This window comes from Brachycentrus maculatus, unplaced genomic scaffold, assembly GCF_059751285.1.
Source record: "Brachycentrus maculatus isolate JH-2025_06_01 unplaced genomic scaffold, ASM5975128v1 h1tg000007l, whole genome shotgun sequence".
NCBI lineage: Eukaryota > Metazoa > Arthropoda > Insecta > Trichoptera > Brachycentridae > Brachycentrus > Brachycentrus maculatus.
In genome coordinates this window covers 1,745,061-1,757,437 of record NW_028280762.1, presented here as the reverse complement: position 1 = coordinate 1,757,437, position 12,377 = coordinate 1,745,061, and the positions used below count along the sequence as shown (strand labels likewise).

The 12,377-nt window shown below is 32.0% G+C and overlaps 1 protein-coding gene across 1 annotated transcript in view; it reads left to right on the top strand.

Annotated features, from left to right (window-relative positions):
- Positions 1-12,377, top strand: part of LOC148313615 (mitogen-activated protein kinase kinase kinase 11-like) — a 103,400-nt gene that overhangs the window by 88,764 nt on the left and 2,259 nt on the right. Inside the window, exons 8-10 of the mRNA XM_088260148.1 lie at positions 6,352-6,441; positions 10,276-10,411; positions 11,332-11,491. Of these exons, the coding sequence (XP_088116274.1) occupies positions 6,352-6,441; positions 10,276-10,411; positions 11,332-11,491 (386 nt within the window). The remainder of the gene's footprint in view (positions 1-6,351; positions 6,442-10,275; positions 10,412-11,331; positions 11,492-12,377) is intronic.

Sequence of the window (12,377 nt, the reverse complement as noted above, 5' to 3'; positions counted from 1 at the left end):
CAGTACAAATTTAATATCTTAATGATATGTACAGACTATAGGCTAAAAGTCCAATTGATTTGCAAAACCGTTCCGATATATTATAAAAGACAAAAAATTGATAACGCATTTATAAAAAATAAAAATAAAAAGTATTTTGCTTTAAACTTACTAATAATTATTAACCAGGAGGGTTATGTGAAATTTAATTTGATAATTTTTCCATTTTTTTATTTTCCAAACGAAATTGTAACTTTGCATTTAATATAAAACATATAATCCTTATTAACAAAATCTGTAAACTATTTTGACAAAAATCTGTTATATTTGGTGAAGGTTTATAAAAAGATATTAATTTTAATGCATAACCAACTACCCTCTTCGGTTGTAATGTGTAATGTACTTTCATGTATGTAAATGCTTTTATTACTGTCAATACGGGTAACTTTGAACATGATTTTTCATACTTTTAAGTTTTAAATTATGTTTATTTTTGTTGCGAAAGTTATGTTATGATTGAATACCTATATCTGAGTTTAGTTGAATTTTGCTTAAAATATCTTCTCTCATTCAATATAAAATTAGTATTTCATGGCTGCTCGATAAATCAGGGTAATATTGAACACTGTCATATATATATATTTTTTTAATTAACGTCCAAGTGACTCTGAAATCTAGCTACGGCTTATGCAACACCGTTTATCATGTCCCTACTCAGGCTTCAACTTTCTAAGTTTCATAGCCTATGCCTTCTTGTGAGTGGATTTACTCTTTATGTTTTAAGTTACTATAATTTCATGTAATTCATGAATGAAAATTCTAGGCAAAAACACTCGCAACATTGTCATAAATCACAATAAAATTATTTATATTCCAACCAATTCAGTGTTGCAACTGGTAAAAAAATATGTTTGTACGACCACTGGCGACTGCTGGATGATGAGTTTGTCTACATTACTTTTTTTTTTGTCTCCAGTTCACTGCACCTAAAGAGACTTAAATTACCCGATGAAGTGTTTCTATTATGTTCAAACTTACCCGGATTGATGTTATGTTTTCCTTTTTGTTATACACTTATTCATTGTTGAATTCTGTTTGCAGTTGGAATTATGTATTTATTTTCACTTGCAATTTGCAAATGCATCCCATAGCTGGTTTGTTTACACATTCCCTTAACGGTGACATTCAAATTATTGAAATAATTTTTTATTTGTATATTTATTTCTAAAATATATTAATCGATGCATTTCATATTATGTATTTCCATATTTTTAATCTAGCATTTTTTGTACATAATTTATTTAGTATATATTCCTTTGAATGGAAAAAAATTAATTTCTTGATTAATTTTTTGATTATTTCCTAGACTGGGTGTTTTATCCCTCTTTTTTAAAAATGTAATATTAGTGTATTTTATCGAAGAATTTTCCTTCGCATTTTTCCAATGGCTTTTACACCGTACTTTTCTTAATACATGTCATGTTTTGTATCTTGAATTTTTATATTCCATATGACAAGATTTTTTAAAAAACAACTAAAGAAACAACATCCTAGCCACATGCTTGCAATGAAATAATTATATGGTAATTTACATATATCGAGAGTATACTTTGAAAACTGACCAAGGCTTTTCGTGAAATATTGAGATATGACCATTTAAATGGCTGAAAACTGACAGCTTTGTAAATTTTTATCTCAAATTCTATCGTAAAATTACTCAAACATTCTCTTTTAACATTTTGTGTGCCGGTGCCCTTTAAATTTACCAAACTTCGGGGCTGGCCATTTTACGTACAGATAATGATTGTGTAATGGTAACAAATGTCACAGGTTTAAAAAACCTGTAATATCTCTCATAAAATGCTTTACACTTTCGCCGAAACAGTATGGTAAGCTTCTAGACTGAGCACCATCCAAGAACTAGCTCCAAATAAATCCGGAGACTAGATGAACACGTATTAATATATAAGAGCGGACCGCAAAGTGTTAAGGTTTAAAACTTAAATCTATTTTTGTTTTTCCTACTTAAATTCATTATTCAGATTGAATGGGAGTATTTAGACACGTCAACTCATTCAATTATTATTTTGACTTGGTCAGTTTTCCAGTTCCGATATATACATTTTGGATTTTCAAATAAATTTTGTTTTTTATCATTTAAATCTTATAATTTCACTTTTTTCTTGCCACTGTTTTATGTAATTTTTTTAATTTTACTCATGATTTAAATTTTGCCTCATAAAAAGTTTTTATTTCGTAAAATCATTATCACAAGTATAATGTTGTGTGAGAAAACGTATTATTTTCTGCTCTAGGATTTGATCCTGAGTCTTTCCGATGGACCATTCAGGCACTCAAATCACCAAGCCAATCAGTATGGTATTCTAACTGTAAAGTTCGAAAACCTCTACTGTTGTTATGACTTTTAACACACTTTGTTATTCGGCTGTCCAAATTTAACTAAGTAGAGTCTACTTAGTCCATAAATGCAAAAAAAACCTACTACAAAAAATATGTCCCTTACTGTGTTTTAAATTTGGACAGCCGTATTGCTGTATCAAGAATACGATACTGATTTTCGCTGGTAGGAGGAACATCTCTACTATTTCCCATCTCTTAACACATTTGGTAAAATACAAACTCAAAAATAAGCGAGTGTTTTTGCCTAGAATTTTCACTCATGAATTACATGAAATCATAGTAACTTTAAACATAAAGAGTTAACCCACTCACGAGTAGGCATAGGCTATAAAACTTAAAAAGTTGAAGCCTGAGTAGGGTCATGATAAGCGGTGTTGTATAAGCCACAACTAGATTTCAGAGTCACTTGGACGTTAGGTAATTAAAAAAAAAAACTCAAAAATAAAGGTTTGTATGAGTAAAAATGTATCAATATCACGAAATATCGTAAAAAGCAACAAAAAAACCTTATACGGGTGAAAAGCAGTTACGTATTCTTGCAGCATCGGTGGTATGTAATATGAAAAAAATTAACATTTTAAAACCATTTTATTAAATTTATTTGAAAATCCAAAATAAAAAGGTGGTGGCAGTTTGATATAGCTTTCTTAAGTTTCCATTTTACATTAATTTTAGTATTTTTTCCTTCAATTTTCTGATAACATTCCTATGAAAAAAATCATGTTTATGAAAGACGGAATTTTCTCTGAATTGTACACGTTAGAATAGTTTATCATTTGTAATAAAGAAAAATAGTTGTAATTTTTTATAATGCTTCTAAATAGGATGATTTTGAAAACTTTACAATATGAATAAATTACTTAAGCTAAATGTTGTCTTTATTTTTGTTTTGCATGTTTTTTTCTTTTCATTTTTATTTCCTCTTATCGACATGTCCAATGAGTAATGTCGGATCTACAAAAACTTGCGATGTAAAAACATAACTGCCTAGGTATCTGTAATTTTATACAATGTCTAGTTTAAGTTCTGGATCACTTGATGTAGTCATTTAGATTACAAAAGGCTAAAAATTCTCATAGTTTTGTCAAATTTTAACTTTAAAAAAAAAATAGTTTTGTATTTTCTACAGTTGCGATTTTATTTATCGGACATATCGATTTATCATTTTATAGTCTTCTGGATGAAAAAAAAACAGCCATTTATAAAATTTTTAAAAAATACTAAAATACCTTCTGGTGGTGGAATGGGATTTATTATACATATCACGTGAATTCAATTTTCTGTGATATACTGGACAATTTAGCATTTGGTAAAAGTTTCCTTTTCATGCTTTTTGCTTCACTTGGTTATGGTGCTTTCACGATATGATTTCAACACATTTTAAAATATTATCATTTGGCCCATTGGAGGAGTACTTACAGGTATGTATATCAAAGAAATGTAAGTAATATTGTATATCACCAGTAAAGGAGAGGTAAATTGATGTACAGACTGGAAATATTTTTTACAAAATAAAAAAATTGTAGTGAAATCTCGGACTACAAACTTAAATTGTACCATAGCACTTGGTAACCCCAAATATAACATATTTCCATTTGAATTTACGTAAAATGGACTATGTAGTCATTTCCGAATTTTCATAAAATGACCTACTATATTTGAATGGATAAACGAATCATTGCAAGTAATAAAAATTGCAAAAACAGTCGATGCTCTTTATCCTTGCAAGAATAAATTTTCCAAAAGTACCTACTGTCAACAAAGTGATAAAAAAAACTGCTAAAATAAGTTGATGTGTGTCAAAACTTAAATTTTCTACGAAGTACAAATACTTGAAAGCGTCGGGAGTCAGGAGGTCAGGAGTCGGAATAATCAGCCGGTATGAATGAGGAGATGCATAAATGTGGGAAGAGGCAAAAAGCAGACGAAAACTTAGGAAAACTTGGCCTGATCAAGTATTTCGAATACTTTGTGGTCAGGACAGGAGTCGGAATAATCGGCAGGTACGTATGAGGAGATGCATGAATGTGGGAGAGGCGAAGATCGTTTACAAGACTTGGTGTGGTGTTTTTCTATTCTCTCTGTTAACCCTGCGGATAAGCGGGGTGATAGTTAGTTAGTTTTGTCTATATAGTATCACTCACACTCAAACAATTGAATAGTATATACAAGAATACACTACTTGAGAATACACTGCTGCTGGACATCATAAAATAAGACTGCAAACTCAGTGCTAATAGAGATTGGATGATCCTAAATAAAACCTAGGATCTAACGTAATTATAGATTTAGATAAGTAATCCATCATAAAGATAAGTAAAGAAGAAGAAAAAAATCCATATGAAGAAAGTGGAATAAGTTCTATATAATATCATCTGCCAAATGAAAGGATGATAGCAACAAATTACTTTATTTCAGGAGGCGCATTTCTCAAGTAGTCTCGTTGCCATATTATTTAATAATAACTAGGATCATTCCTTTTTAATATTATGTCAATATGACTACTTAATAAAGTTAAAGCGCTTCAAATGCATCTCCTTAAAATAGCAAACCGTCATCCATGCCCTTTTGCTAGGAAAATTTGTTATATATTTTGGTCTCAACACATTTTTTACAGATAGTATTTAAGTTTTTTTTTTACATATGCCATACAGGCGCTGTGGCATAGTTGGGTAGACGCTCGACTGCGAAACTGGCGTCGCGGGTTCGATTTCCGCAAATTGCAATGAATTCAAGAAATATTTCTTTTCAATCGGTCTGGGTGTTTTTGATGTATTTTTCACATTTACGTTCCCTATCCTTACTATCCTACCTGCAGACAGGCGTCTAAAATAGACGCTTTGCAAGTTATTCCTTAAAAATAATAAAAAATAAAAAATTCAGAGATTACAGTAATTTCATAAGAAAAAAAATATTGCTCAGTTAAATTTTCATTTTGGTTTTGGACATCATTAACCTAGACCCCGTGACTTGTTTCAATGTACCTTAACACATTGTTTGCAAAATACGTTTAAAAGCGTATTTTACATACTGTTTGTTGGTAGAGAGCGGGAGACGCTTTTAAGCGTTCTATTTGCTTACTTTTGGTAAGCTCCAAAAAACATTTTACAGATCAGGATTGGGTTTGCAATTACTTGTGATTAGTATACGACCCTAATTAGTATACTAATTAGGGTCGGGGTTGATAGTTGAAAACCACCTGACAACAATGTGTTAATATGGGACTATCGTAAAATGTAAGAATATAAGAAAAACTCACAATATACCTACTAAAAATGTTTACTAAAAACATTTTAAAAAATAAGTGTAACATGTTTTTTGAGAACTTTATATAAAATATTAGTAAAAAATTAAGATACATGCTAATTGTAACTACATTCATTACATGTGTTGCCTCGGTGCTCCCAACAAATTGGATCTCCATACTAAATTTTACAAATCGCTCACTCCTTTCAACGTCAGATATAAAAAATTGTCAATTTTCAGTTGTGCGTGTTTTCGGAATGCCCAAAAAATTTACTTTATCCCAGCAAAATTGGCATATTTTTAACTTAATATTTACCCGCTACAGGGCAGAAAGTGTTGTTTTTGCATTTTGAACAAAAGGTATTGTTTAATTTTATTTTTTAAATATCTTAAATATTTTTCAAATGGAGAAAAAACATTCGAGTTTTACCTAAAAAGATCTGTTGCACAGTAAAAAGTTCAACAAGTGGCTTGATATTTATTTTTAATACATTTGATCATATTTTTACGCTTAACGATTTTACTTTTAACGATCTGAAGAATAAAGTTTTTTGATTTATGACGTTCTTGAAAGGAGTGAGCGAAATGTCCGTAATCTAGGATTAATGTAGGTACCTGTTGTAAGTGCATACTTTGTTTATAACATCATATGAATTGTGAACAATATAATTACTAAGTTTTGTGTATGTTTTTTATTATTTCTAGATTATAGTAACGAAGAGTGGGGTTCCGATTATCCGCTAGGAGGGGTGACGAGACAGCATGTGCCAATGCCTACGTTATACAATACGGAAGGTAAGAAACTGAAGAAGAAACATTCTACCAACAGTCAGCCGATAAACATTGTATTAAGAATGTTGAAAAAGAATATGTACGAGACAAAATATTGGAACTATCTCCAAGATTTCTATTCTGCCATTCAGAACCTAAAGCACAGTTTCAACATGTAACTGGTAATTGGGAGATTCAATATTTATGTATTTATTTTAAAGTCAAACACAGGTTTTTTGAGTCTACTAAGTTGTATTTTACTAACAAAAACACATAAAAAATTAAGACAATTGTTTCGCCTAGTTATGGCATTTCAACGAACGACATTCGTTTGAAAATGCCATAACTAGGCGAAACAATTGTCTTAATTTTTTATGTGTTTTTGTTAATAAAATACAACTTAGTAGACTCAAAAAATCTGTGTTTGATTTAAAAATTAATACATAAATTAAAATGGAGTTCTACAAATTAAATGCCAAATCAATAAATAGATTCAATATTATAAGCACATAAAAACCTACTAGTGAAAAGCAGTACACAACGGAGTCCTGGTTCCAACCATAATGTAAGTGAAACATGGAGTTGGCAAAATAAGGATGAGAGTAGACTGAATGCAGTCAATATCTCTCAGAAAAATGTTAGACAAAATGATGTACGATAGATGTTCGAATAATGATATAAGGAAAGAATGTAAGACTGAGATAGGCATTATTGATTAAACTTTAAGAAACGTGTATTGAGATGATTCTGGCATGTGGAAGGAATGAGTAAATAAACAATGGTAATATAAATTTATGAGATGAATGTAGTTAGAAATAGAAGCAGAGGAAGACCGAGGAAATCTTAGCATGATCAAGTATTTTTAATATTTTAAGTGGTCAGGTCAGGAGTTGGAATAATCAGCGGATATGTATGACGAGATGCATGAATGTGGAAGAGGCGAAGACTGTTTGCAAAAATAGATTGGTGAGGCATTCTATTCTCTCTGTCTACGTGCGCGAAGTGGCATGATGGTTGGTTAGTTTCTTGATATTACTAGTATTTTCTAGTTCTTCTCCAAAATACTTGATATATTATTAACAAGACATACTTTATTGCATAAAAATACTATTTTGTTCTTTTTGTTCTCTTATCAATAAGTATTCAATACAATTTATCAATTTTTAATAAAACGAGCAAGATAATACCGAGAACAAACATATTCCAGGATGAAAAAAGTTTAATCTAGGCATTTTTTTTCTCACTATTTTTATTAATTTAAATGTAATTATTAGTTATCAATTGTATAGAACAGAAATGGCTAACCTATCGCACGCGAATGAAGAGAAAAAATAAAAGTGATCATACAAAAAATTCAAAAAAGTTTTAAAAAGAGTATATTAAAATTCTTGGCTTTTTACGGGACCTTGACTTCATATCAATTCTTTATTTTAGTGCTTTCACACAAACATCATGGTTAGATTAACGCAGAGAACATCATAGTCTAAGCTTAACTCGAAGGTGCACAGTTTACACCCGCGCTGTGCCAGGCGGGTTTCCCGCAAGGTATCGGACCCTCCCAAGTCCGCCTCCGTAGTGTAATGGTCAGCACGCTCGGCTACCGTTCTGGAGGTCCCGGGTTCGATTCCCAAGGGGGGTAAAATAAATATAAGTGATTTTTTCACTGTAATATTTATTCAATATTATTACCCTGGACTGGTACCTGAAGCGGAGGGCTGATCACCTTTCCTTCATGTGTAAACGATCAAGATAACACTGCGTTTATATGACGCAGTGCCCTATGCATCATTGGGGTGCGGATAAGGGTTTTATTATTTATTATATTAAAATTCAAAACTTATTTAAATAGCCACATGTATTTTATTCGTTTATCAATCACTCTTTTCTTCAATGAACTTTTTTTTTATTCGGTCTATTTTATTTTTTTTGCCGTTAATAAGTACTTAATAATTTTTTTCAATGTATTAATGCTTTGTTTATATTGAAAATCTGAAGTTACACAAACATGTGATGCATTTGTATTTCCATGGCATGTGGCATGTGACATTATTATATTGAAAATCAAATTTTTTTGGGACTCGGGCCAAAAAAGGTACTTCTAGGTACACACATTCATGATTATACCTAAAAGTACATTTGTTACTTTTAAATAAAGAGCGTAGTGTGTAAGAATGCATTTGACTTAATGCGTTTTGCTAGTATGCCCCCAATGTATATGTAGAATCCCACTTCAATAATGTACCATGTAATATAAAAGAGATAAGATAAAAATATTAATATAAATGAAAAATATTACACAAATAATAACACGCTAGTCAATTTGATTTATGGATATTGCATATAAAGGTGCAATTAAACAAACTTTGCTTATCTCTGTTATCTAAGTGTATAGGAAGTGTTATATGATACTGACGGTTGCTAGCCTAAGTGAAAAATGGCAACTTTTTCAAGATATTTAAGGTGCTATATCTTTAGAGATGAAAGCCAAAAATTTGTTTAGTATATTTACTAACTGATTAACCATCAGGCCGCTTCTCCATAAGGGTAGACAGAGAAAATAGAACGCCACACCAATCTGGCTTTGCAAACATTCTTTACTTCTTTGACATTTGAGCAACTGCCCATATATACCCGCCGATTATTCCGGCTCCTCACCCGAGCACTTTCAAGCATTTTAAATACTTGATCATACCAAGTTTTCCTCGACCTTCCTCTGGCCCTATTTCCAACTGCATTCACCTCACATATTTTTTTTACCATCTTTTCCTCACTCATTCATTCCACATGTACAAACCATCTCTTTTCCATCATATTTTTTTCTCAGCTTATTCCTTATTTCACCATTCGAACATCTATCATACTTTGTTTTACTGCAGATTCGTCTGAGTTATCGCACTTCGACTGCATTCAGTCTACTTTCACCCTTCTTTTGCCAACTCCATACTTCACTCCCATACATTAAGATTTGTACCGGGACTCCGTTGTGCACTGTCAGATTATGGTACTTTCCGCTGTAAGGCTTTTATTTGATGCTACTAAACAGTGCACCATTTACTCTTATTTCTCTCTGTTCACTCGGTCGAGTGAACGCTGGGAATATTTACCCATCGAGATGTTCTCATTGTACTTATCCCACACTTCAATATTGCGCATCACTAATGAAACATTTCATGATATGCAGTAAAACCTCTTATTACGAGTATAATTCATTCTGAAAACTTACTCGTTTTGCGAATCATTTTTTGTTTTGATTCCCGGCTCACAAGTTAATGATTAAGATTTTACATTAAGATTTCCAGGAGTGATCAGGTCTTTAAGAACAGTGTCCGTCGATGGTTGCTTAACATTGGAAGGGACAAGGTAGAAAGTGAATTGATTAAAGTCCAGGTGTAATTATCACATTGAAAAACCTTAAACTATAAATTATTTTTGTATCTCCTGTATGCTATGTTTATAATCTAATCATTAAAAAAAAAATGATTAAAAATTAAAAAAATATATATACATAAATTTTGTATTACCATGTTAGTATTTGGCTCAACACAGGCCGTAATACGTATAATAAATGTGTATATGAAATGAACTAACAAATAAATAAAATAAAATAATAAATAAAAAAAAAAAAATAAAATGTAGTGAAAGAGGTACTTGCCCTTTCTTGTAACTCATGCGAAATGTTGCTGGTTAAGGGAGCAACTTTTTCACATTTTTTTGCTTGCTATGCGAATCACTTGTTATGAGAGGTTCCACTGTACTGTTCTACAGCAATTTTATGTCCGTGTCTCCTTATAATTTGAGACTTTAACCAATTTCTGTACTGTGAAGGATTTATATACATTCCCTCTGGATTTATTTCAGGTTCAAGATCGAAAAAGCCAAGCATTATAGAGCTGGTGCTTTACAATATTGCCTCCATGCTAAGCGGAGTAGCGGCTGGATACGATGTCCGGGATTCCAACGTTAGTCCCCTTCATCCGAGATTGCAACCTTATAGGTATGTTTAATTACAAAAAACAAAAAATACGTGACATAATATATTTTAAGAAATAGTGGTATTTACCAAGTAAAATTTTGAATAAATCATAGGTATGTTTGATTACAAAAAACTTTATTTTAAGAGCTAAAAACCATTTACATTTTAAATAACACATTTTGGTGTTTTGGAGAAAAAAATTGTTTATGGTCTGATCTAAATTAATTTACTTGAAATCATAGAAAAAATAGATCGCCCTGTAACTTATTTAATGTACATTAAACCCCCATATAACGTTGAGTTAAGTAACGCTTTATCGGAGGAAATATTTTAGAGGATAAATGTTTTTAAATTCTATTTTAGTTTGATAATGACTCCTTTCAGCCATTTCCGCTGGTCAAAATGTAAAAATTCAATTTAAAATATAAACCCCTTATAACATTCCCTGCGATAATGCGGTACCTATCTCAACGTCCGCCTCCGTAGTGTAATGGTCAGCACGCTCGGCTACCGCTCTGGAAGTCCTGGGTTCGATTCCTGGGGGGGGTCAAATAAATTGAAGTGATTTTTCACTCTAATATTTATTCAATACTACCCTGGACTGGTACCTGAAGCGGAGGGCTGATCACCTTTCCTCATGTATTTACGATCAAATTAACACTGCGTTTATATGATGCAGTGCCCTATGCACCATTGGGGTTCGGATAAGGGTTTGAATATGTCAACGTTATAGGGGGGTTTACTGGATTAATCTGTGTGGTTTTCATGATAATGATTAACTAAATAGTATTGCATACTTAACTCATTTTTTTAAAATTATTTTTCACTCTTTCTTTTGAAAATCCTACCAATGCACATGTATACAAGAAGTTTAATATGTAATTTAATGGAGAATCCCAATTATATTATGTTATTCATGAATATGGACAATTTGTCGACAGAGCTGAATCCCAAACAGACTCCCAGTATCCGGGTTCAGAAGGCAGCCCTCACTTTGGGACTGACTATGAGTTCCATACGGCGAGCGGTTATGCGCACAACACCTACCACGGGCCCGCTAAACACTACAGGCCATTGCTCAACACCATCACCTCAAACCAGGTGAGAATACGTACCTTCTTCATTTTATCATCTAACTTCTTCTAAAAGTCTTCAAATGAAAGAATGTAATTTACCTTTAACCCTACCAAAATTAGTTCCTGTGCAATTCAAGAAGTAATGTAAGGTAAAAATCTTTCTTTTATTTGGTTTACTCTAGTTCAGGGGTTCCCAAAGTGTGCGCCACGGCGCCCTGGTGCTCCGTAGTAAGTCAAGAGGGGCGCCGTGAGTCGATCCTCTTATCATTATCCGAAACCACAAATATTCTCGGGTACCTATAAAACAACAATTTATTTTTTGAGAGCTAGCATCTTTCTACCCAACTACTATTATTGTAGGTACCTACCTATTTCTTTCGACTATAATATATGTATCATATATACACACATATCTTTCATATAGTCACATTGTCTTTTCTAAATAGCTTACTAAAGTGCGCCGCGGGCTGAAAAAGATTGGAAACCCCTGCTCTAGTTTATATAATATATTGAACCTTTCTAGCAGACGATCATACAGGTCTTTTTTTTTTAATATTTCATACTCAGAAGAAAGTTGGTACATACAGATATCTACAATAAGATATATAATTTACAACATTTTGAGTGTGTCCAAATGTGTGGACCTCACATACTAATATAAGAGTTTCTGCTTAATAAAAAACTTCTTTACATATCACCAATAGATGTCTCTAGTGAAGTTCTAGTGATTCAAGAACAAGGTTTCTAAATTGGTTCATATATAAAGAACTTCCAAGAATTTGAGTAGTGTGGTTGTCAATAATGGTTAGAATTGGTGAATGTTACACGTGTGTAAAGTGATCACTTAAACCAGCCGATGACGGTCGTCAGCCCCGTAAATGCCCAGACTTCCATATTCTTCTTCATCTTTG